The 27,517-nt window shown below is 40.7% G+C and overlaps 1 protein-coding gene across 1 annotated transcript in view; it reads left to right on the forward strand.

The window, feature by feature from the left end:
* Positions 1-27,517, forward strand: part of Pfas (phosphoribosylformylglycinamidine synthase) — a 64,186-nt gene that overhangs the window by 17,991 nt on the left and 18,678 nt on the right. Inside the window, exons 7-21 of the mRNA XM_076202990.1 lie at positions 517-635; positions 4,675-4,815; positions 5,135-5,247; positions 9,383-9,544; positions 11,287-11,400; positions 13,096-13,169; positions 14,814-14,970; positions 15,282-15,505; positions 18,510-18,623; positions 19,254-19,385; positions 19,606-19,710; positions 19,958-20,083; positions 20,280-20,525; positions 25,988-26,192; positions 26,765-26,933. Of these exons, the coding sequence (XP_076059105.1) occupies positions 517-635; positions 4,675-4,815; positions 5,135-5,247; positions 9,383-9,544; positions 11,287-11,400; positions 13,096-13,169; positions 14,814-14,970; positions 15,282-15,505; positions 18,510-18,623; positions 19,254-19,385; positions 19,606-19,710; positions 19,958-20,083; positions 20,280-20,525; positions 25,988-26,192; positions 26,765-26,933 (2,201 nt within the window). The remainder of the gene's footprint in view (positions 1-516; positions 636-4,674; positions 4,816-5,134; positions 5,248-9,382; positions 9,545-11,286; positions 11,401-13,095; positions 13,170-14,813; positions 14,971-15,281; positions 15,506-18,509; positions 18,624-19,253; positions 19,386-19,605; positions 19,711-19,957; positions 20,084-20,279; positions 20,526-25,987; positions 26,193-26,764; positions 26,934-27,517) is intronic.

Raw genomic sequence — 27,517 nt, forward strand, 5'->3', positions numbered from 1 at the left:
TTCAAATCATAGATTACGATGTATTTTTTTTTACTACATCGTGAGACTTTTATCGTAAAGAACTGACTTGAAGAAAAATATGTGTTGTTATTTTTACTCTGTCATCTTTGTCTTGTGATATTTTATTTTGGATCACCTGAAGAATTGTCAGCCCAGACTTCGACAGGGTGATAATTCTCCAGGGTAACAGTTCTTCAGGTGGGCTATCCTAAGGTGACGATTCCTAATCGAACCTATTCTAACCTAACTTAATCTCACCTAACCTAACTTAATCTAGCCTAACCTAACCTAATCTTACCTTACCTAACCGATCCTAACTGGGGTGACTATTCTTCATGTGTTGTTGATTGGGGTGACAATACTATAAGTGGGCTATACTGGGGTTACGATTCTTCAGGTAGGCGTTTTGGGATGACAATTCTTCAGGTGATCCTTTATTTTATTTCATTTATTCATTTTCTTATTCATTTATTTTCTTATATATTTTTATTTTTCTCTCCTCATCTTTCTGCTCAGGGTCGCTACGTGGCAGATGGCAAGGAACTGCCTCATTCGTTGTTCGAGCTTATTATGTCTACCAACATGCCCGCCACCACCAACTCCAACAATGTCATTAAGTTCTCTGACAATTCGAGGTAAATGAAGAAAAAGAAAATTGAGTTTTACAGTTTTTATGTTTATTGTATCGTGGTTATTTGAAAAAAAAACTTTGAGATAACTTGTCATTTGTTCCTTTCATCGGAAACTAAATTCCTTTTGGAAAGATATAGAAACCCTGCTAAAATGCAACCCACAACAAGAGTAAATTTGACAGATGTACATATAAGAACATAATAAATAAGGAGACTGCAAGAGACCATAAGGCCTACACTAAGCAGTTCCATGTCCATTACCACCTGTCATCCCCATCCATAAAGTTGTCTAACCATTTCTTAAAACAACTGATAGTTTCAGCGCTCACTATATGGTTACTAAGTCTATTCCATTCGTTAACCACCCTATTAGTAAACCAATTCTTGCCTATTTCCTGATGAAATCTAAATTTGTCCAATTTGAATCCATATCTGCGAGTCCTGCCCTGTTGTCTTAATGTGATGAGTTAGCGTCACCATTGTTAAAGCATTTTATTCACTTAAACACCTCTATTAGATTACCCTGCAATCTGTGTCTTTCCAGAGAGTGTAAGTTAAGGTGCCTAAGTCTCTCTTCGTAAGGTAAATTTCTGAGACCATGTATCATTTTGGCTATTCTCTTCTGCACTGGTTCTAGTGAATTGATGTCCATTCTATAAGACGGAGACCAAAACTACCACATAGTCAAGATGGGTCTAACGCTAGACAGAGTTTGATGATTACCTCTTCACTTCCATTCGTAACCGTCCTAGCAGTGAAACTTAATGCTATGTTAGCTTTATTCCTGGCGCTAATGCACTTTCCTGGATTTAAGGTCAGGACTCGCTAGAACTCCCAAGTGTCTCTCGCACTCAGTTTTCTCTAAAAACGTGTTATCTAAGCTATATCTATTTTCGGGGTTGTGTAGCCCTACGTTTAACACGCTGCATTTTGAGATATTGAAGTTCATTTGCCATTTCACCGACCATGTGAACAATAGATCATCCTGCAGAATCTCGGCGTCGTCTCCTGACCTAATTAGGCGTCCTGTTTTAGTGTCGTCCGCAAACTTACTAACATCACTATTAATCCCATTGTCCAAGTCGTTTATGTACATAATGAACAACAAGGGACCCAAAACCGAGCCCTGGGGGACCCCACTAGAAACCCTCCTTCACCTGGATTTTACACCATTTATGGTGACCCGCTGTTTTCTGTCATTGATCCAAGCCGTAATCCATTCTAACACTTTTCCTCCTATGCCATGGGCTTTGATTTTATTTAGCAGTCTCTTGTAGGGCACCTTGTCGAACGCTTTGCTAAAGTCAAGGTAAATAATATCGTAACTATCATTGTTATCTGACGCCTTATGTACTTTAGTGTAAAAGGATAGAAGATTAGTTGCACATGAATTACCCTTGAAGAAACCATGCTGTGAGTCACGAATCGTATTATTATGTCGATGGAATCCGAGTCCATTAGCTATTTTTTATTCAGGCATCTTACCTATAACTGATGTTAAACTGATTGGCCTGTAGTTGCATATAGACGATTTACCTCCCTTTTTGAAAATTAGAACGTTTGCCTGCAATAGGCACAAAACTAGTGTCTACCGACTTATTAAATATTTCTGTCAACTAGTCGCTGATTTCAAATTTACACTAAATGCTCTCGGAAAAAAAACAATCGTTTGGACCTGGGGATTTTGTAGCTTTAAGTCTTTCAATCTGTTTGGCTACTACCTTACTTGTGCTGATATTAGATACTCTAGCTTCTTCATCCCCACTGAAAATCGGATCGCAGTCAGGACCTTATCTAACCTCTCAGTAAACACAGAGAGAAAATATTTGTTAAACGCCTCGCTCATTTTTCCTCCGATTCTATCATGACATTTTCATCACTTTGAATTGCCTTTTTTTTTTAAAGAGATGAAAGAAACCCTTTGGGTTGGATCTCTCTTGTCTGGCACCCTTAATTTCATTGTTACGTTTCGCTATGCGCGTATTCTTTTTAACCAGTCTTGCCATATCGTTATATTTGGATCTAAGGTGTTTTTCCCCGTTTTTTATTCTTACGCAAAGTCCTCTTTTCATTCCGATCTCGTGTTTCGGCATGTCTGTCATCCATTTGGAAGTATTACTATTCTTCCGTATTGACGTGAACAAATTTATTTTGTGCATTTAGAATTAAACACGTTAAGTTACTATACATTTCATTCAAATCACTGACCTGGCCGTTGACCCCGCGCCCGCAAGTGACCTGACCCAAGGTACGCATACCCTCCGTGACCCGACCCCTGACAGCGCTAATGACTGACCGTGTATCTGACCCGCCACACACCCCTGGGTCGGTCCCGTAAGTGATTAAATTTTTAGTATATTCTCTCATCCTGTCAGAATTGGCTCTCCTGAAGTCCAGTACTTGAAAGTTATTCGTTCTTTTTTATTTTTCCTAAATTATATTAAATCTTGTTTCTTGATGATCGCTAGAGCCTAGACTATCTCCCACTTTATTACGTTACTCGTTAGGTGCTCATTAATTATTAGTTAAAAGTAAGTACAGAGTATTTTTCCCCTCGTAAGATCGGTAACCATTTGTTTTAGGAAAATTATCTTGCACCACATCTAAGAAATTTTGCGCTTCTTGATCTCCTAAAATTTCCAAGTCAATGTTTCTATAATTAAAATCTCCCAACGCTTTTGTACTGCGACGCCCTGCAAATTGTATGAATCAAGGGATCACTCTGTTCAATGCTGAGGTTAAGAAATCTATATAGGACGCCAATAAGTTCATTATTCTTGCCTATAATCTCCACACAAATATATTCCTTAATCGAATTGCTGATAATACAGTTTATTGTATTTTTAACGAAAAGTGCTACTCCCCCACTCCTGCCAATCCCGTCCTTATGGGAAAAAAATGTATCTTTCTATCCCAATTTTCAGAAGGAAATGTCTAAGTGCCTTATTGATCCATGATTCAGTAATAGCTAAAATATCAAATCCCTCTACGCATGTTTTACCTCGCAGTAAATAAACTTTGTTCAATACGCTTCTGTTTGTATAGTAAACTTTTAATTTATCCTCCCTCCACCTGATTTGGTGATTCTTTACACAGTCCCTCGTTGAGCTGTTTCTATTGCCTAAAATATAATCCGATACTTCCCCCCACCCGACTCCCACGTAATCTACCCGAAAAAAAAGGCAGGATGCCTACTCGCTCGAGGGTTCACCATGGAGCAGAAATTATATGGGCGACAAGTGCACCCCGTCCCTTATATGTAGATGATTCTTACCGTAAAACCGATCCCATTTGTCGACAAATGCCCATCCATTGGCCTTACAATATTTTGCCAGCCTGCAATTCATTGCAATAGCCCTGGAATGCCACATGCCTCCAACTCTACGCCTCGGAAGGATTCCACATACAACAGGAACCCCTCCCTTATTCCTAATCTTGTCTAGCGCATCCCGGAACCGCGCAAATAATTCCTCACTTCCTAAATTACCTACGCCATTTCCCCGAGCACTCAAGCAAACGATGGGTCTCGCATTTCTCCCGACTATACACTCTTCAATCCTGTCTTTAATATCACCTATCCCCGCCCCGGGAAAACACAACTGGGTCCTATGCTTCCTATCTTTGTCGCAGAAGACCTTATCTAAATATCTCACCTGGTTATCTCCTACAACCAAAATCTTACCTTTGGGCAGGGATCTAGCGACTGCCCTATCCTCTTGCATTTTCTTTGTTTCTTGTAAACCCGCAAGAACTTGAAAAGAGTTTCTGCATTCAAGCGGGTCTGGTGAGGGCTTTTTACCCTCTCTCAGCATTTCGTTTGTCATCTTTTTTCCACCCATGTTCCAAACATGATTTGTCGTCTGTGTTTTAGGTCTTCGAGCGAAAAACTCTATTCTCCTCTATAAGGCCCTCAACAGTCTTCTCTAAAGCAACAATTCTATTACATAGAGATTGTACCTCTTTGGCGCTGATCACTGAAACCCAACCACTCGCCATCTCACCGTTGACCTGACCTGTCTCTCCTTCCTCCTCCCGTCTCCAGCGGCATCCAGGGGTACAACACTAAAGTGGTGACGGCCTCAAACCCTAACAAATCGTCGGAGTTCGTCGTTGAGGAGAAATTACGTCATATTGTCTTCACGGCAGAGACGCACAACTTCCCAACGGGCGTTGCGCCCTTCAGGTGAACTTGCGGCACATGCAGACAGTTGCAAAGTTGTTTCTTTAACCTGAATTTGTAGTAAAATGAGAAAGGAAAAGATAGCCATTGTTGTTAGTGTCAGTTATTGTTATATAATTAGTAGTATTGCTATCATTATTGCTAATATAAGTTTTTATTATTATTATTATTATTATCATTATTATCGTCATCATATGCAGTATTTTTCGTTTATTATTAGTGATTTAATTTATTTAGATATTCATATTATCATGTGGTTGCTTTTTATTGTAAATTATTTGTTTATTTTGACTCATTCCACTCTTGTTTTTCTATTTTTCAGCGGCGCCACAACAGGTACAGGGGGCCGCATCCGGGACGTGCAGGCTGTCGGTCGGGGAGGTCACGTGATCGCGGGCACGGCGGGCTACTGCTTCGGCAACCTCCACATCCCAGGTCAGTGTGACATGACGTCGCCAAACAACAGTCGACCCTCCACTGCACACCGCCACATACTCAACACAAATACATAACCCACATGTCCATCTGCACGCGAGTCCAACACGTGATCAAAGACCATGGTGAATCACACCTTTTTAACCTACAGTATAAAGTAGGCAGTATGTGGAAAGGTGAGCCATCATTTCGTGTTACAATAGGAAAGTGGGGCGGGTTATAGTTCGTCCAGTCCATGTAGATTTTCTGTAGTTAGTCGTTCACTCGCTGGATGGCGCGTGGAACGTGCTGCTGCTGCTGCAACAGCTGATAAATCATTGCGGAGTGGCCCCTTCTACATAAAGGATTACAAAGGCGGAGCATGCCGACAAGAGACCTTTTGGTCCATATCTAGGTCGGATGCGAAAAAAAAGCATAATGATAAATAGATAAAATAATAAATAAAAACTAATGTAAATAATAAATAAAATAGATACATAGGTATAATTAGATAATAAACAGGTAAATAGTAAATAATAATAAATTGACATATAACTAATGATAAGAGAATCGAGCAAATAATAATAAACAGACAAATTATAACAAAACAAATAAATAATATAAGATAAATGAGTCGTTACAGCATCTTGCTTGGGTGCTTATCTAAATGATTTTTAAAGCTTCGAACTGAACTACATTGCACTGCCTTTGCAGGAAGTTTATTCCATTCATTAACTGCACGGTTGGCGAAGTTGTTTCTACCCACCTCCAAATTTTAAATCTATTTCCATACGTTTGAGAGCATTGTTCCTTGTCTGATTCTCATTCAGTGTGAAAATTGTCACTTTTGATATTGTCAATTCTGTTTAGAATCTTAAAGACCTGTATCAAGTCACCTCAGAGTCTACGCTTTTTTAAGGAAAACAGATTCATATGTTTTAGTCGATTTTCGTATGATTTATTTTTTATATGACGATGATGATATGGTTTAACGTCACAAAAATCCCCCAATCCGGCTTGGACAGTGGTCCTCACAGAGGACTTTGTAGCGTGGAATTTAATTAACCATGCCCTTGGTTCAACTTCGTCGGTGTCAGGATTCAAACCGCCATCCCCTTGACCTACGCCGCAAGTAACGACGCCCTAACCCGCTCACCCAGCGAGTTTTTTTTTTTTTTTTATCAGTTTTGTGGCTCGCCGTTGTACGTTTTCCAATCTGTCAATGTCTTTAATGAGATTCGGTGATCGTATGGAAACAGCATATTCCAAATGTGGACAAACTAATGATTTATATAGCTTGTTAATGAGAGATGAGCTTTTGAAGTCAAAAGATTCCATGATCAGTCCTAGAATCTTATTTGCTTTCTCAGAGGCTGAAATACACTGCTTAGATGATTTGAGATTCTTACTGATAATTATGCCGAGATCCTTTTCACTGTCCAATTGTGTTAACGAATTTCCAAATAACTTGTAATCGTACTTATTTTTACCTATGTGCATTACCTTGCATTTACTTGTGTTAAAATTCAATATCCATTTTTCAGACCATTGCTCTAATTTATCTAAATCATCTTGAATATCTAATTGGTTTAAATGGTTATTTGTCATTCTAAAGAGTTTTGTATCATCATCAAATTTTGAAATAATAAATTTTAGTCCGTGGTCTATATCATTTATATATACTACGAATAGAAATGGCCCAAGAACGGAACCTTGAGGAACTCCACTCGTAACATTTTCCATCTAGAAGTTTTTTTCATTGAAAACAACTCTCTGTTTTCGATCATTCAACCAATTACTAGTCCAACTTAATAGGCTACCACTTATTCCTTGTAAAGCTATCAAACTTTTTTGAAAAGTCTAGATATATTAAACCTATATTGTTTCTTTTGTCATAATTCGAGATAACTGTGTTGTAGAATTCGAGTAAGTCACGCAAGAACGTTTCCGTCTGAAACCATGCTGGCTATCATTTATCAAACAGTTATTTTCTAAATTATGTTCGATAGCAACTTTGATGATGGTTTCCATCATTTTTCCTACGATTGAAGTCAAACCTATAGGCCTGTAGTCATTTGGATTCCTTTTGTCACCTTTTATGAATATGGGAGTAACGTTAGCTAGCTTCTAATCTCTTGGGACATCTCCGGATATGATGGATTTCTTGAAAATAATTTTTAAAGGAACAACAATCTCGTTTTTCATTTCCTTTAAGATTATTGGATGCCAACCGTCAGGCCCTGATGTTTTAATAACTGAGTTTTTCTATGAATCTTTTATTTTTTCTTTTGTTATACTTACAGCAGTAAGTTTCCTCGAGAATTACCACAGGTTTCAGTTAGTACTTCACTGTGAAGTGTTTCGTTTACGAATACTGAGCTAAAATATTTGTTCAAAATATCACACATTCCTTCATTCAAATATTCAATTTGATCATCAGCAGATAATAGTGGACCAATGTGATTTTTAACAACCATTTCATCTCTGATGTAACTAAAAAATTCTTTGGGATTCTCTTTGGTTTTATCAGCGACATTCATTTCGTATTGTCGTTTTAGTTTTTTCTTTTTTAAATCTCTCTGTACTAATACATAACTTTGATAGTCGTTAGATGCACCCGAGTACTTGCATTTCTTATAAGCCTGTCTCTTTTTAGCAATACTTTTTTCAGTTTCTTTGTCGAGCCAGTTTGGGCGAGCGTGATTTGGGGTACGTCTACATTTTATATCACAATTAGGTAAATTAAGTAAACTTGCACTGAATGGCTGCACATGCATTTATACATGCATCATGTCATTCGTATGTAATTAGCTGTTGCTGGCAAGTCCATCAAAATAAAAGCTGGGGACGGGACCTTCATTATAGTCAACGCAAGGAGAAATGACCGATAAGGCGTGGCTAGGAGATTTCCCGGTGTTGCCACATATGGGCATCCATGGCGAGAACGTGCGTGTGGATGCAATGTTTTCTGAATGCAGTGTGAGGGGGGCGGGGCCAGAGATTAGATGTAGTGGCAACGTCGCTCTCGCATGCACATATGCCATATCTACACTTAAAGAAACGAAACCTTTGTATAGAAAACATTGCTTTGATTTTTATCTCAGTGGTGGTGTGTGACAAAAAATTATAATATAATCATATGAGGCAACATTATAAAATTATAAAATAGAATTATGTAATAAAATAAAATTATAAAATAATTATATGTGGCACCACAGGGGAACCCCCAGTGCTCCGCCCTAACGGTCAGATCTCAGTGCATAGGGTATAGTACATTTCGTTTGCAGCTTTATCAAATAACAAGCGAAACGTCGTACTAATAAAGGCTCCGTCCTTACATGGTGTTTTTCTTGTACGATTCAATACAGTCATGGATCACGTATTGGACATGTGATCTACATACATTTCCTTCCCAGAGGAGAGCTCAGTGGTTATATGTAGCCCGCTCTTTGGGTAATGTTGTGACTCATTATATGCCATATTTGGAATTCTGGCTCGCAGTGCAGCACTGGTGACATATTCACCCCAGGGCGAGAGTCGAACTCGGATCGCTGAATTAGCAGTCGGGAGCGGTACAATCAAATGTACTTACACATATTACACTTTCCCGGCCATCACATACAGTTTCGTTCATTTTCCAAGTTGTATGCTTGATGAGTCAAAATGTAACTCGTAGGTTATGTGAATATGTGCCTATGCGGCCAATATGAAGTGTGTATCTTGGTTTAACCTTGTACCATGTGCCCTACAAAAATTCCTGACCCCCAATACACACACACACACACACTCACTCACACTCACTCCAGCAGGCTCTACTGGTGCCACATGCACTTACTTGTATCGTATTGACACAAAATGAATACAGCCTTGTTAATGCTTGCATTTGCCCAACCCTTTCTGTGCTGAAATAACTGTTACTTTTGCCAAGCATTTATGTTTCAGGATATCCCTGGTTTAGATGATATTATCTATTCACATATTTATGTTTATTTGCTCATTTTTGTACGTATGTTACCCCCCGTGTAAGGGAGAAAAAGCCTTTGGTATATGTATGTTTATGTAGTCGTTTGTTTAATTATCATTTATATATTTGTTTATGACTTTATTTATTTATTTATTTATTTGGTTAGTTATCTATTAATTCGTTTCTTGCCAGGCTACCACATGCCCTGGGAAGACCCTAACGCTATCTACCCACCGAACTTCGCATTGCCCCTCGAAGTCGCCATCCAGGCTTCGAACGGGGCTTCCGACTACGGCAACAAGTTCGGGGAGCCCGTCCTGGCCGGGTTCGCCAGGTCCTTCGGCGCTGAGCTAGGTGGGTTCCGCTGCCAGCGAGACATAGGCATCTCCAGGTGCACCCGGATATGTCCCTTGTTGTGGGAGTGTGTTTCTCTCTCTCACGAGAAAACAATTGATTTAGATCATGACACAAAATGGCCGAACATACAAACAAGAAACTTTTCGGCTCATGACATACACCTTTTTTTAATAAGTAAAGAGAAAATGTCAGGAGTGACACTATTTTCATAAGCTTACAAAACTTTGTCTCCTTCAAAATAATTGCCTCTCGCATCTACACACTTCTGCATGCGTCTCTCTTTCCGATGCCTCTTTCACCTCCTCTGTTGACTGGAATCTGGTTACCCTGAGGCTGTCTTTCATGCGTGGGAACAGGAAGAAGTCTCAAGGGGCTAGGTCAGGGCTGTAGGGTGGGTGTTGTACCACTTTCATTCCCCTGTCGGCCATCCAGGTGGTCACCAGCGTTGACTTGTGGCATGGGGCATTGTCCTGGTGGAACCACCACTGACCACTCCTCCACTGCTGAGGCCTCTTCTTCCTCATCTTCTCCCTAAACCTTTTCAGAACAGTAAGGTAATATTCCTTATTGACGGTTTGACCCTGAGGAACCCATTCAACGTGAATGAGCCCCTGGGAGTCAAAGAAAGGAATGACCATGGCCTTCTCTTGCGACCTGCTCATCTTTGCCTTTTTGGGTCTGGGGGAGGTCGCATGCTTCCACTGAGCACTCTGACGTTTGCTCTCAGGGTCATAGGTGAACACCCAACTCTCGTCGCAAGTCACTACCTTATTCAGGAAACCTGAATCAGCCTCTATCATTTCGAGAATGTCAGTGCAACATTCCACACGAAACTGCCTCTGGTCATCGGAGAGGATCTCTGGCACGAACTTGGCACAGACTTTGTGGAGCTTCCTTCGGAACTTCGGTCAGAACGGTCTCTACTGTGCCAATACTAATACCAACAGCTTCAGATATCATCCTCACAGATATTCGACGGTCTTGCATCACTAACCTTTGCACTTCCTCAATGTTTTCCTCCTTGCGTGCACTTTTCGGTGCTCCAGATCTGGGTTCATCCTCAACCTGTTCATTTCCTTCAGAAAATCTGTTAAACCACCGATAGAAACTTGCTTGGCTCATCTGTTCATCCCCATAGGCCTCCTTTAACATTCCATAAGATTTTCTGTTTGATTTTCTTAAGTTTAACACAATATTTGATGGCATAACTTTGCTCCATGTTTCCCTGCATCTTGACAAGTGTTCACAGATCGGCAAACCGAATCAGACTGGTTCCACCACGTTCACCGCTGCACTCAGACCTACAAATATAGAAAGTTGCCAGTTAGTCATTTTATAGAATATATGTATGTGTACTTCACCATGAAGTAGTATTTTGATCAAATCATATTTAATGTCTCGCCTGACATTTTCTCGTTACTTATTGAACATACCTCGTAAATTGAGGCAGAAAAAACGCTCAATAGTCCATGCGTGCTACACGGCAGTCATACGTGTGTGTGTGTGTGTGTGTGTGTGTGCGCGCGCACATGTGTGTGAAGGAGAGTTCTAAATACTTTTAATTTCTACTAACCTTCCTCTCTACTCTCCTCAGATCTTTTTACTACCTCTGACTCTACTTTGGTGTAATATTATACCCAAGGATAGAAGCGCTAGATTGCTGACACAGTACTGATGTGAATTGTCCTATTTTCCATTTTTTCTTGGATGTTGGTAACATTGGTGACGCCCTCATGCAGGTGGAGGGGACGGAGGGAAGGTGGAGAGGCGCGAATGGATCAAGCCCATTATGTTTAGCGGAGGCGTGGGAACCCTGGACCACGACTTCGTCCATAAACACACTCCCGCCAAAGGCAAGTGAATTTCGGGAAAATGTGTATGTATAGTAGTGAATTTTTATGTCAAGTATATCGTCATACAAACTCTGAAGAAATGAGTGCTTAAGTTTGCTTTTAACCAGTGAAAACTGAACTTCAAAAACACTCACGTCAAAGGCAAACGAATTTCGGAAAAAGGTGTAAGTATAGATAGTATTTCGCGTAGTGTATTGACACCTTGTGGATAAGAGCTGAAATTCCCAAAATGCAAAGGCAACAGTGTGTACGGGATTCAGAAATGCAGTCAAGAGTTTACACAAACGTTAATTTTTACCTCTTCCATGAGAGAGGCTCTACTGTGGGAATGAATGGGACCTTTCGCAGTGAGCAAATTGATACCAGACATTGCCAGATTTTGTAATTCTTGCCGGAAAATAAATACTTTTTTGGGCAAGTTTTATAAGCTTACAGAGGTGTATCGTTGTACATTATTGTGTCTGAAATTTAAGTCAATTAATTTCATGATTGCAAACGGCATATAGCATTGTTTGAGCCTCTATTTATAATCACAGATGATATTCGTAAAACAGCCTATAATTGTATCAAGCCAAGCAATTTGTCATTTTCTACCGACTTCAATGGACGTATACTGATATATACTTTCATTTGAATGCACCAAGCAATAGGCAAATCCATGTAATGTATCGAAAATATAATTTTGCATCGAAGACTTAATTTTTTCGGTACGATAAACTGTCTTTCTCTTATTTTTTTTCTTCTTGAATCTGATGTGCAGTTTGCCACGGCACACGTAAAATTAGTCATATTTGTTTGAAAATAGCTCCCAGCAGATCTAAGAGGCTATTCTTTACAAAAATGTCGTTAACTTCGTACGTCCGCCACCACTGTTGTTATTTTTTATCTCACTGATTATCTTCATATACAGGACGTGACAGTGATATCCATTATTTTTCAACACTCAGATAAAATGCACAAACCGAAATCAACATTCTCTTATTTTTACTGCTCATAGTTACTTCAGTAAAAATAATTACCTATTTTTAATTTTACCTTAAATTAACAAAGCCTTATCACACGCCACTAAGTAAAAATTATAACATTAAGAGTCATGTTTTTAATTTCAAATACATTTATGCAGCAATTTATGGCGTATTTCTTTTTAAATATCGGTTTCCAAATTAGCTAAGTCACCCCTTTGCCTCGTGAAATCCAAGACAATTGAAAATTCTAGCGCTAATAGGAATCTACGAGCCTGACTGCGAAAGGTCCCATTGGTAGTATCGCCAGGAAAGGGATGAATTGCTAATCAATCGCACGGAAGGTGTGAATGAGGAGAGTGGAAAGGGATGAAAATTATGCTATGATGTGGATGATTAAAGGGTTTACTTTGCCTTTTGTCATATTCTAAAAAAAAAAAAAATGAAAAAAAAAAATAGTCGCCACCCTAAGCCCTGTCAGTTGTGGCAAGCTGAGGGTTTTCTAGGACATTGGTTGGGTCTCCTCCCAGCCTGGCCAGGACTATCGGGAACTGAAGCATGTAGCGTATCCCGGGAATGAAACTCACGACCACCTACTCTCGAGTTCGACACGGTATCCATCAGGCTACCACGCGGCTCATAACATGATATTCTATTTTCATATAAAAAAAATTGGATATCGTAGGTGAAATTTACTTTAACATTCTGCTGGAGATTTCTTCTTCATTTGCAGGCGACCTCATTGTCAAGGTGGGGGGACCCGTGTACCGCATCGGGGTTGGTGGTGGAGCCGCGTCCTCAGTTCAGGTAAGCTCAAGGACCCTATCCTCTGAAAGTGGGTGGTCAGCCCCAAACCTCTGGCAAACCGCTTCTCGGAGAGGTCCTTTGTGGATATGATCCCGTCTTTTATATATATATATATATATATATATATATATATATATATATATATATATATATATCTTTAAAACCACTGTTGGAGTAGAAAAGACTGGATACGGAGAATCTATATATTTCGATTGCAAAGTGCAATCCTCTTCAGTAGATACAAATAAGAATAGTGAATGGTACATAAGTAGCACCCTTGACATGAGAAAGGGGAACATTGGGAGAGGTCTCTACCCTCGGCTCACTCCGTATGTGAGGTCAGGAGGCAAATGTGTTTTTAATAAGCTGGTGATAAAAAGTCCTGAAATTATATCCGGGGACCATTGCCCCTTTGAAATATTTATATTGGGCTGGTACTCAATTAAAGTAGATTCTACCATTTTTCTCCTGAACTCACATCTGGATTTATAAATAAGCTCAGCTTTGTCCCAATCTAAACAATGATTAAATTGCTTGACATGTTGGAACACAGCTGAGCTTTCTTGTCCATATTTAATGGAACCTTTATGTTCGACCATCCTAGTGTTCAAATCCCTTCCAGTCTGTCCAGTGTAAACTAAATCACAACCTTTACATGGAATCGAATATATCCCCTTACTATGCTCTTCTTTCAACCCTTGGCCGACATTTGCCACCTTTTTGTTAATGTTGTTAGGGTAATAATTAAATTTAATTTGTCTTTGGGAAGAAACTTGGTCGAAGGGATAAATGAATCAGAAAATTAAACGATAAAGGAGCTCTTGTCCAATGAAAATTTAGAGGAAATGGGGGCGGTGTTGAAAAAATTGGATCTCGCTCGGCTGAGGGCTTTGACCAAGAACCAATCCGGGTAAGCTAATTTACTAAGTTGAGATTTTATTATAATTCTCCTTCAAGAAACTGGGGGCTGCAAATTCTAAGAGCTCGAAGAAGTAATCCTGAGGCGACACTACTTTTTACTTTGGGTGACTGCTGAAGAAATTAAGATAACTACCAGAATGGGTTTCTTTTCTATAGACGGTAAAAGCAAGCTTGTCCCCGTCACGAACAATAAGAACATCTAAAGAGGGTAGCTTACCTTGTTCTTCCCATTCAACTTTAAACTTAATGTTGGAGGCTAACGAATTTGAATTAGCAAAAAAGTTATAAAGTATACACATACATATACATATACACACATGCATATATACATACATATATACTGTACATACACATACATATGTACACACATGGGTACACACGCACACACACACTCGACAGTGCAGTGGTATCGTTCGCAACCGCTGCTGCAGCGGTCAGAGTTCGAATCCCGCCCAGAGCTGAAATAATTTCAGTATCACTGCACCGCGAGTTGTTTATCCAACTCTCGTGGGCGGGGAGTTGTGTGTGTGTGTACACGCACGCACGTGTTAGATGACGGCATTACCCATAGATTGCTCATACATGAGCTCTGAGCTCTTTTTCGGGAGGGAAATAGCTGTTGATCACGAGTCCAACACGTGATCCAAGACCATGGTGAATCACACACATGCCTGCCACCTCAATCAAGGGTTGATCGTCTCGTGCTGCATGTCTATTGTGCAGGTGCAGGGCGATAACACCGTGGAGCGCGACCTTGGGGCGGTGCAGCGAGGAGACGCCGAGATGGAGCAGAAGATGAACCGGATCCTAAGGGGCTGCATCGAGAGGAGCGACCACAACCCCATTCGGGCCATCCACGACCAGGGAGCCGGCGGCAACGGTAACTTTTTTTTTTTTTTTTTTTTTTTTTTGTATATATAAGTACTACCTCTCATTAACAGACTAAAAGGGGGGTAACGGTGTCCGTTGATTTGGAGTGTTTTTTGGGTGGCATACTGATTGCACGCACTAAACAACAGCACCAAGAACACCGACAACACAGCGAAAATACCGCAAACATAGCTAATTAACGTCCGTTAATCAGAGGTCTCACTGTATATATATATATATATATTTTTGTATATATATATATATATATATATATATATATATATATATATAAATATATTTACACACATATATTTGTTCCAGCAAACGTCTTGAAGGAGTTGTGCGAAGGGTCAGGTGGGGTCATTTTCACCAAGTCCTTCAAGCTGGGCGACCACACCCTGTCCACGTTAGAGATCTGGGGCGCTGAGTACCAGGAGAGCAACGCCATGCTGGTGGCTCCCGGAGACTTGCCAGCCCTCAAGGACTTGAGTCGCAGGGAGCGATGCAGCGTCGAGGCTGTGGGTGTCATCACAGAGGATGACAAAGTAGGTCGACCATTTAACTCACCCCTTCCTCCCATATTTTGCCTATTCCTTTCTCTTCCCCCCCCCCCTCTTCCTAACTGTCCCCTCTGCTCTTTTCCATTTTTATTTTGTCCCTGTTATGCGTTTGTCCCTTCTCAGTGTGTTTGTGTATTTACCTAATTTATTTAATTGTAGTATACAGGAACGGAACAACACTCGTTGGGTCCCGTCTCCTACTCTCCAATTGATCCTACCTAACCTCAAATTCATGTACAGTTCCAACTTAATCTGTATCTTTGATTTCCAATTATCATATTTAGATTTGAACTTATACACTGCTTGAGCTTGGGCCATAGAACTTCCTAAGTTATTCCATGACCTCTTAAATCCCTCCCATTTTTAATCAGGAGATCTCTTCTATCAATGCGATCTGTCCCCTTTGGTTACCTGAATAATGTAATCATATCGCCTCTTTCTCTTCAATCTTTCTAAGTTGGCAGAACCAGTACTCTTAGTCTTTCCTCATATGGCTTAGCTGCCAGGCTGGGGACCAGTTTGGTTGCTGCCCCTTGTATTCTCTCAGTCTTGCATCTTTCAATCTGTGTGGGGATCATACTACTGAGGCATATTCCAGTCTTGGACATATCGGAGTTTTAATTATTTTTTTCATCATCTCTTCACCCATATAGTGGAACACTACTTTAATCTTCTGCAGTAGTCCATATGTCTCTCCCACAATTCTGCTGACATGCATGTCAGGTGACAAGTTGTCTTTTATCAACACTCCCAAGTCTTTCTCTTTTTGCTTTTGTGATGGGTTCACTTCTTGAGGAATATTTTAAGGATGGCCTTTTGCCATTATTGCCCATTTCTAGTACTTTGCATTTTTTTTTTTTTTTTTTATTGAACTTCATTTCCTATTCTTGGCTCCATGCAAAAAATAGTATCTAGATCTTTTTGCAATAGTCTTCAGTCTTCCTTGTTTTCCACTCTTATCATGATTTTTGCATCATCTGCAAACATGTTGGCATAGCTTGTTGTTTTCTTTTACCCACTGTGTCATTGTATGTTCTATAGTCAGGTCAAGTAATGCATTTCCCCATAGATCCTCTCTGCCTTTCACTGTCATCTCTTCCCAACAGATTTTGCAGTTAAAATCTCCCATAAGTACCAAGTTACCTCCATCCTTCAGCATCTCTCTTAATGAATGCCTTGTATCTTCTAACATTTTTGAATGCTCACCCTCTTTCTAAGAGCCCATTTTTGGGGCCACATAAATCATCACAAACTTTCTACTTTTCATGTCACTCTCTTCAACTTTTATCACAATAATTTCCACACTGTTTTTACCCTCCGTAACCTTCATCACATTTAAGTTTTTCTTGGCCAGAAACATGATTCCTTTGCTCTGTTTCTCATTTCTGTTTTTAATCCAATTATTATATAACCCATGTCCAACATTATTTGGTGGTAGTGGACCCCTTAATTGCATCTCCACAATTCCCATTTTTTTTTTTTTTTTTTTTTTTTTTTCTTCCGACAGGTAATCATTTAGTTCACTCAATCTTGAGATTAATCAGTCAATATTAGTATAGGCCATTTTTATTTATTTATTTCTTCTCCATCCCATTTTCTATTCCTTTTGTTTTGCTTACCTTGGTGTACCATTTTTTTCAGCCTCATTTCTAAGACTCTCCAATAGCACTCCTTGCTTTTGGTCTCCGTTCTTTTCACTTTTTTTTTTTTTAGCTTCATCTCTTAGTGTCATCTCTCTCTTTCCTTAAGATTAGTTTCTCTTTTTATCCATATATTGTTGTAATGTTCACTCTTTGCTAACTTACCTGATTTTGCCAATATGTCTTCTGCTACCATTTGTGACCTTAGTTTTATCTTTAAGGATCGATTTCTTTCTTTAGAATATTATCCCATTCTATATACTATTTCTTTTTCTACTTCTTGGTCATCATCTTGTACTTCTTTAGAATTGTTTTTGCCATTTCTTTTTCTGCTTTTTCTCTCAAATACCTAAACAAACAATGTTTTTCTTTTAGTCCATATACTACAATACACTTTTTTTTATATCCACTGTATCTCTGACCCAATTTGGTTTTTCTTTGATTACTTGAATAATTGTTTCCTTTGCATTTTTCTGCATCTGATGTACTATTTCTTTAAAAGCTATCTCTTCATTTTCGGTTTTCATTCCATTTCTTAATTTTCTGCACATTTTCTGCACCCAAGTTTTCTTCAGTTCTTTCAGACCTTGCCTGTATTTTGTGATTTACCTCTTTTTTTAAATTCTATTAGTTGTATCATTGTTTTTCATATTTTCATTTTCACACTTGACCTTTGTTTTTTGGCTACCTCCCTTTTAAGAGGGAGAAAAGCCTTTGGTCTATGTACATATGTACATTTAACCTCAGTTCTTTTTTATTAATTCACTTGTTACTTATTTTGGAATTCTTCTTTAGTTCACATACCTCTCTATTGACTTCAAAATAATCTTTTCTTAATTCTATGAACTCTCTTCCATGAGTTTCTACTCAAATTCATCTCCCTTTCCATGTCTAGGATTCGACTCAAATTTCTTTTTTCATATTTACCATAGCCAGAAAATAGGTTATCACCATACAATCTACCAATCCCTCTTGGGGTTTCAAAGCCTCTATTTATATTTAGTTTCAGTATAAGCACCTCTAGAGGGCTCCAAGTTTGTCAACATTCGAATCAAACTTGTCACCGTTTTCTCCTGATCTGCCTTGGTTCCCTTGCATTTTCTCATGATAGACACGTTCAACAATGCAGAGATCATCTTGGGTAACCTCAAGTGCTCCCCTCCCACTCAATATAACATAGGCCTCTTGCTTTCTTTGCATTATTGAGAATTTTCATCTTATTCAGCAGCCTATGGAATTCTAGTTGATAGCTGTCGACAGTGTGGTGTGTACAGTGTGTGTTTATTTTGTAGTGTACTAATGTCTTTTTAATTGTTTCCCTGGCTCTTCTCTGCAAATTCATCTGAAAGGTGAGACTTGTGGAAAACATGATGGACCTGGACCTTGGGATTGAGGAGTTGGTCAAGGGGAAGCATCCTGTTGACCTCAAGCTGGACTGGGTTCTTGGAAAGATGCCACAAAAGGTAAAAAGATCTCAAGTTAACTGAAATAGGTTGTATGATTAAAGTCAAGAATCAATAGATTGGAAAGAAAATTAACAAAATGCTTTGGGAAGATAGATTTTTTATTGAAGGAATTTCCTGGAAGAGTAAAATCTTATGGCAGATGGGATGATGCCCCCCCCCCCCAAAAAAAAAAAGATTTGATTTAATGTAATGAGTACTGGTAGATTACATGGGGGCCCAGGCTAGAATTCAGATTGGGGTAGCTTCTGATCTCTGCCTGATAAGGTGTATGTGGCAAGCAAATCAAGCCTTTTTCTGTTGTAAGACCTGGTAGATGATAACTGGGGACCCCTAGCAGCAACCCAGTCAGCCCTATCCCCTTAATCTGCCAGTGCTTGATGCTCTTTCTGGCTTATAATGGACATGGTGATTTTTGTTTTTATCAACCTGTCTAGTTTAGCAAGTGTTGGTGCCCTCGAAACTTTCTGAAGATTGAAATCAGCATCTACATTTTGACCATAAACTTGTCTTGTAACAACAGCTAAAAATAACTTGGATAATCACTAAATTGTTATGTTATGATCTCTCTACTGGTGTGTTATTAGCTGCATTCCACTAAGTTCTTCCATTTTGTGTCACAAAACACAGGTTTTCCACTGGACAACTGACCATGTTGTGCCCTTATCCTTGGTTCTCCCATTGGATGCTACTGTGCAGGATGCTCTTGAACGGGTTCTACGATTACCAGCAGTGGCCAGTAAGAGGTATTTGACAAATAAGGTAATGCTGATGTTTAGGTAGTTTGCCATTGTTAAGGGGGTTGACATAGAAATGGGTCCATATTGATACAACAGAAACAAAGAGTCCACTGTTCCTTCCTAAAGAGCACTGTGTGAGGGCCTGAACTGTTGCCAACTACTACAGGGCTGTAAACTCTTTTCTCTGACTTGTTGATTTACTGAAGGACATAATCCTATTTTCTGCTGTTTCCTTGCCACAGGTAGATCGTTCAGTGACTGGTTTGGTAGCTCAGCAGCAGTGTGTTGGTCCTCTTCACACACCCCTTGCAGATGTCGCCGTCACTGCACTCTCTCACTTTGACAAGGTGTAGTGTAATAATTGTTGCCAGGGTGTAAAGAGAAAATTACCCAAACCACTTAACATGACATCAAGCTTTTTAGAATTAGTAGACCTAACATCAGAGGATGTTGGCTACCTAAGTAAATGCCCCTCATAAATCAAGATTTATCTTAGTCTGGAGTGGTCTTATTTGATATCTTATTATTTATTTGTTTGATTTGTGTATTTCTACACCAAGGCAATACTAATTTCTGTGGATGGGCTATACACAGAGAGGCTGTGCAACAAGTATTGGAGAGCAGCCAATTAAATTGCTGGTGGATCCTTCTGCAGGCGCCCGCATCACTGTCCTGGAGGCACTGTCTAACCTGGTCTCTGCAGCCATTTCTGACATCAAGGTAAAGTATATTTTAACTTATTAGCCATAATCGATCTGAATTATTTACTTGCATATCTCTTAAGATACTCTGGGACCCATGATGGGTACCTGCAAGAGAAGAGAATAATTTCCCTGCCACTCTCCTTCAAAACTTTTACAGGTTGTTAACAAGAAGTATGATATTGGACCTTACACTGACATATTTCCTGTTGTAGGATGTGAAATGTTCAGGCAACTGGATGTGGGCTGCCAAGTTGGCAGGAGAGGGCTGGCAGCTGTATCAAGCTTGCCAGGCAATGTGTAGCATCATGAAGCAGATTGGAATCGGACTAGATGGAGGCAAGGATTCCCTTAGTATGGCTGCGAGGATTCCTGGCATTGATGGCAAGGCAGCAACATTAGTCAAGTCCCCTGGCGATTTGGTGGTGTCCTGCTATGCACCCTGTCCAGATGTCAACAAGGTATCCATTATAAAAAGTATAATGACAAGTAGTATAACAAGTATTATAACTAGTATGATGACAAGTATTTCTCTTTGACTGTCTATTGTGTCTTGTCAATGATTGTGTATTGTCTATATATGTCTACATTTCTTTTATATCTTACCTATGTAGGATATTGGCTTTATATGTTTTGGTTAGTCAGTATTTTAGGGATTTCAGTGGTGCATCTACAACAACCTTTCACCAGGACCATGCAACATATCCATACAAACATACATACACAACTCAGATCACAAGCACACCAATATCCCGATTCCACCTAATTTCCCCAGACATGTGTCCCACAGAGAAATCCCTTCCATAAAAAACAAGCACCTCTCTAGCATGTCTTTTCAAGTCATCACCCAACATTAAAATGATACCTACACAGAATAGGTTTAGCCAGAGATGTAATCACCATACAGAAGATACCAAACACCCAATTTTAGTTTTACCCAGATGAAAATATTTCTTCCTTGAGTGACTTGTGAACCAATCTAGTGGCCGTTACTGGTTACCTGGGAGCTCTGGGTCCCCTGCAAGAGACTTAGGCAATAGATCGATGGACATTAACAACCCTTGAACCATACATCATTCTTGTACCCAATCTGGGATATTGGCTGCATGTTATTGTGGGGTTAAAAGCTGCTCAGTAGCATGCAACTGATATTTTAGGGTTTATATGGGGGCCCCCCTACGAACCAGAGCCACATAATTTTGTCTGTCAAAGAGGAAACCTCTATTCTTAGAGAAATTATGCTACTTTATTATACTGCAACTGTCCCTCCATTATGCTGTACCCCCACTCTTAATAATCTCCTGTACCACTTCTCTGAATATTCATTTCCTTTTTCACCAAACTTTGTGGTAGGGGAGAAAGAATACTGCCACCAAGTGTTCCTACTTCAGTTGTAAAAGATGATACAAATGTAACAGGGCTAGGACTAGGGATCCTACTCTCTGTAGCCCCAAAGGGTACAATCCCCCCCCCCCAAAAAAGGGGGGGGGACAAAGGCATAAGAGGGTCTTGGAGTTTTACAACCAGAACACTAAGGTTTTGGTCTTTTAATGTGCTTGGATGTGGTACAGATGAGAGTAAAAGGGAAGAGATAGTATGTTTGTGAGAAGAAAGATGGATGTATTGGCATTGAGTGAAACAGTTGAAATAGAGGGTCAAGATTGAGTTTGAGAGGGTGTCAGTTGTGAAGACAAGATGAGGGAGAGAAGGGGTGGCTATACCAGTAAGTGAAGCGATAGGTAAATGTGTGGTGGAATGGAAGGTTTCTTCAAGGTTAATGTGGATGAAGGTGAAACTGGGGAGATGTGAGTTTTTGTTAGTGCATATGGGCCTGGTAGTGAGAAGAGTGTAGAGTAAAGGGAGGCTTTTTGGATATATTAAGATTGGTGCATAGAAGGTTTAGGGAGAAATGTCAGTGTAGTGTTACTGGGAGATCCCCAGCCCAGCCCGGTTGCTGACCGTGGCAGAGCACCCTGCAGACGGGCTAAGTGATGTCGGCTGACTGCTGTTCCACAGTGGCCAGGGGTGGGTATGTTGGCTGAAAGAAGTGAGCACCCCACCCCCGGCCACCATGGACCAGCAGTCAGCCGACATCACTTAGCCCATTTGCAGGGTACTCCGCCAAGGTCAGCAGCAGGGCTGGGCCGGGGCACCTCGGCCGAAAATAGTGGGCACCCCACCCCTGGACACCATGGACCAGCAGTCAGCCAACATCACTTAGCTCGTCCACAGGGTGCTCCACCACAGTCAGTGGCCAGGCCGGGCTAGGCCAGGCCAGGGCACGTTGGCCAAAAGAAGTGGGCACATGGGTGGCAATCGGACCGACAGAGGGGCTTTCCGGTCGATTTCCATAGAAGACTTTGACCTGCCTGAGGCAGCAGGTGCCGCATATAGTTCAGGGGCAGCCCCCGCGGACCCTTTCCCAGTCGATGAATGAGTTGGTGCAGGGCAACCTTGGCAGGCTGGATCCCTGACAGTTCTGCTGTGTCAGAGATAAACCAATAGACAGAGTGGTTGGTAAGTGTGGAGTTGTTGGGAAAAATTGTAGTGGAGAGATGATGTGTCTAGAAAGAGTTGGTGATAGCGTATACAGTGTTTAGGAAGACAATCAAGCATAAGTACACATGGGAGAGTGTGGTGGATGGAAGGGTGGTAGATAGGGCTTTAATGGACTATATAGTGGTAACTAGAAGAGAAGGAAGAGTTTTGGATGTACCATGTACATGTTCAAAGGGGAGAGAGTGGGGGAATGATAGATTATTTTTTGGTGGAAGGTAAGTTGAGAGTGGAAGATAGATGGAGAAAGAGGAAAGGGACAGAAGGTATGGAGGTGCATAGAGTAAACTGTTTAAATGAGAAAGAAAAGGAGTGCAAGAAGCTGAGAGAAGAGTGGGAGGGAGTGAAGGATAGAGTAGAACTAGGAGTGGAGGAGAAATGAGGATGTTTCAAGGAGGGAGTCACAATATGTGCAAAGATGGTGTGTGGAACAAGGAGGACAAGAGGAAATGAAAGGGTATTGAGTGGTGGGATGATGAAGCAAAGAAGGTTTTAGAAGAAATGAAACGAGCATTCACAGATTGGTTACATATTAGGACAAGAGAATCATATGAGAGGTACAAAGAAAAGAGAAGAGAGGAAGGGGGAGGTGAATCAAGTAGAGAGCAAAAGTAGAGAAGAAAAGGTAAAAGGTGCAGATGGAGGGATGATAATGGAAGAGACAGCAGTAAGAGGAACATGGGCAGAGTATTTTAGGGAGTTGCTAAATGTGAATGAGGATAGGGAGGGAAAGGTAGTTACAGTGGGAAGCACTAAGAAAATTACAGTGATGAATGAGGAAAATGGACGAGAAATTAGGAAAGATGAGGTGAAAGCAGTTAAGATGATGAGAACAGGTAAGACACCTGTGTTGGATGGGTGTCATGTGGAGAGTCTAAAAAAGGGAGGTACAGTGATGGTGGACTGGCTGGTGAGGTATAATGTTTTTTTAAAAGAGGGTAGAGTGCCGGAGGACTGGAGGAGTGCCTGTATAGTTTCACTTTACAAGGGAAAAGGGGACAAGTGTGAGAGTAACAGTTTCAGAGGGATAAGTTTCTTGAGTGTAGTTTGGAAGGCTTATGGGAGGGTTTTGATTGAGAGGATTAGGAGAGGAACAGAGGGAGTAATTGGTGAGGAACAGTGTGGGTTTAGGACAGGTAGGGGTTGTGTGGATCAGATTTTTGTGGTAAGGCAAATATGTGAGAAAGCTTTAGGAAAAGATAAGGATATTTTTTGGGACTTTATACATACATGTACCAACAGTTTTTTCACCCTTACAAAGGAGGTAGCCAAAGTCGGTCATAAATCCACTGCCATCCATTTCATCCTCACATACTCCACTCCCATTCACCATCCTCACTCCCTCTTTTCTTGGCTCCTGGAAAAGGCTTATGACAGGACAGAAAGGCACTGTTGGAGGTATTGAAGATATATGGGATAGGAGGAAAGCTGTCAAGAGCAGCAAGAGTTTTTACAAGAGTAGTAGAGTCTGTGTTAGAATTAGAAATGAAAAAGTAGTGTGAGGTAAAGGTAGGACTTTGCCAGGGATGTGTTATGTTGCCTTGGCTGTTCAATTTATATATGGATGGGGTGGTGCAAGAGGTAATGGGCCAGGGATTGGAAATGGTTAAAGAAAATGGAGAAAAATGGGATATAAGTCAGTTGTTGTTTGCTGACAACACTGTGCTTGTAGCAGAATCAGAGGAGGGATTAAGGAAGTTAGTGACAGAGTTTGGGAATGTGTGTGAAAAAAGGAAGTTGAAGATAAATCTGGATAAAAGTAAGGTGATGGGATGTACAAGGGGAAAAAGTGGCAGCAAATTAGAAGTGAGTATTGAGGGAGAGAGACTGGAGGAAGTGAATAGCTTTAGATACTTGGGTGCAAATGTGGCAGGAAAGGGAGGAGTGAAGGTGGAGGTAGAATGTGATTGATAGAAGCAAGTAAATGCCTTGGGGGATTAAAAAGTGTAATGAGAAATAGACATTTGGGACTGGATGCCGAGAGGAGATTGTATGAAGGAGTGATTGTGTCATCAGCACTGTATGAGACAGAAACATGGAACATAAGAGAGGAAGAGTTTAAATGTGTTTGAGATGAAATGCTGGACAGAGTGAGAAACAAGGTGAAGAGGAGAGCAGGGGTGGAAAGGGAGTTGGAAGATAGGGTTGATGTAAGAGTATTGGGGTTTGGACACATGGAAAGAATGAGTGAAGAAAGATTAATAAAAGAGTTGTGGAAGGAGTGAACATGAGGGGGCAACCAAGTATGAGATGGATGGATGGGGTAAATGGGGAATTGGGAAAGATGGGAATGTCTATTGATGAAGGAAGAGAGAAGACAGAAGATAGGGGTGAGTGGAGAATGGTTGTGAATGGATGATGCTGTGATGCATGGAAGTGAATGGGAGATGGGCGGTGAAGTAGTATGTGTGAATAGTATTTTGATGCAGTCCAAAGGAATTTCTCCCAGTCTTCTCTTTTTCTGCATGAGAGGACAGAGAGGTGGGTAGCCAATTAAATGAAGTGGACATGCTATGGATGTGAAGTGTCTTGCTACATTGTTTCTGACCTAGGGCAGTGGACAAGATGCAAGGATGACCCGTCATCCAAGAGAAGCCAAGAAAAGAGGAAGGGAGGGAGGGGTGGTGAATGGGAGTGGAGTATGTGGGGATGAAATGGGTGGGGGTAGATTTATGCCTTTGACTTTGGCTACCTCCCTTGTAAGAGGAAAAAAGCTGTTGGTATGTGTACGATTGGAAAGTGATTTTCACACAAGATCTTGGTCTTATTTTAATCTCTATCCCTCTTCCCTGCTACCCACCTTAATTCTCTCCTTTACTACCTCTGAGATGCTTGTTGGCCAAACAGGTTAGTGTTGCTGTTTGCTGGGAGGTCAAGGTGATGGCAGAGCAAAAATCTGCAACCAGCGAGTTGGACCAAGTTGGTTCATTAAATTCCATGCTACAAAATCCTCTGTCAGGGGCATTGTCCTGGCCTCCTGATAGTGGAATTTTGAAATATCAAACAGAATCAGTCGATCACTACCTTAGACTCCACCTCTTCAGCACAGTGTTGTCCCCAAGGATAGAAATACTTGTTATCAGCAATGAAATATATTTATTTCTATGGGAATGTATATTATGCAACTGAAACTAACAGTCCTTTGTAATTGTCGATCCCACTTAAGTAGCCATGCAGGCAAAAGTATTTTTGGCCAAAATACAACTTCACAACTTGACTCCACTGTCATTAGTGGGGTTGTTTGCAATTGTGCAAAGCCTACTGTTCAAGGATCTTGGCTATATATATTTTTTTTCTAGTCAAGCAATTCCTCTCGTGTATCTTTGCAACTCTAAAGATGGAAAGTATGAAAGGACCTTCTTTATAGGTGGTGACACCAGACTTGAAGAGTCCTGGAAGAGGCCATGCTGGGGCGCTGATCTGGGTAAGACCAGTGACATCACAGGCACGAATGGGTGGCTCTGCCTTGGCACAGGTGTATGGACAAGTGGGTAGCCAGTGTCCAGATGCAGATCAGAAAGAAATTGAGACTTTTGTCTCTGCCTTCAAAGTCATCCAGAAGCTTATCAGCCGTAAGATTTTTGTTGTTGTCAAAAGTATATACTGTAGCCTGAAATTACAAAGGTATGTACAGATATGTAAATATATAGGTAGGTCAAGAAAGTATGTTTTGACCCATGAGGGGACTAAAGTTTTTGTTTAAGTACTACTGCAACTTTTCATCTGAACTCTGAGAGCTTTTCCCCCTATCAAGGAGGTAGCCAAGTCAAAAGGCACATACCCACTCCCACTCCCATCCACCACCCTTTCATCTTAGCTCTTCGTGGATGACGGGTCATCTCTGTATCCCACCCACTGCCCTAGGTCAGAAACAATGTAGCAGGACATGGAACATCCACAGCAAGGCTGCTTCACTTCATTGACAAGCCCCCCATGCATTCCCTTTTGCACAAAAAGGGTACTAGAAATAGAGATGAGTTCTAGCCCTCAATTTTCCTGTTCATGTATAGATTACCTAGGAACTGTAGGTGTCCTGCAAGAGACACCTGGGGCAATAGATTATGTATAGGCTACAGCCTCCTCCACTTTCTTGCATATTGATATACCATGTACAGGCACAATTCCATGATATGACATATTTCAGAAAACCAGGTGTTGGCATTGCATGACATCAGTGATGGAGGCATTGTGACATGCCTGCTGGAGATGGCACTAGCAGGTTGGGGTGGACTTGAGGTGAACCTCCCTGCCGCTGGGCCCGAGGATGACGAACGTGAATCTTTTATCACAACACTTTTCAATGAAGAAGTAGGGTAAGTAATGATATAGGTGGAGTCCCAAGAGAAGTGGAAGTGAAGAACAGGTGTTTCTATAGGAAGTTAAGGGAGTTGAAAGACGTGGAAAAGCAAATGATGTTGGGTTCTTAACAGTGAATGGGAGGGCTTAACCTTGTTTTTGTGACATACCCAAAGTCAAATAAAATAGTCTAGTTGTATCACATTAGTGTATCTGTTACTTGTATTTTCTTGAGGTTGGGGTGAGGGGATCTCGACTGAATAACATAGTTTGCCCAAAATAAATGTGAATAATGGGATATTGTGAATAGATGAAAGATGACGTGGCCTAAATGGAGGCTCTCATGTGATCCATAATGTTTTGAGTGAATGAGGAATGGAGTTCTAATAATGAAGCAGTGGGAGATAACCCAGCTCAGGTTGTTGTTGCTGTCATTCCCTAGACTTGTCTTTCCAAGGAATGCCACGGCCGGAACGGAGTTTTCCCATAAATCCTTTATAGAATGTATGTTGTGTTGTTTGCGTGCATGATTGTGTATAATGCAGTCTTCCATTATGTGTTGAATAGTATGGGGTGAAGTCTTACTTCCTGGGCAGTTGTC

Source organism: Oratosquilla oratoria, chromosome 19 (genome assembly GCF_046742065.1).
Source record: "Oratosquilla oratoria isolate Oo_2021 chromosome 19, ASM4674206v1, whole genome shotgun sequence".
NCBI classification, from domain to species: domain Eukaryota; kingdom Metazoa; phylum Arthropoda; class Malacostraca; order Stomatopoda; family Squillidae; genus Oratosquilla; species Oratosquilla oratoria.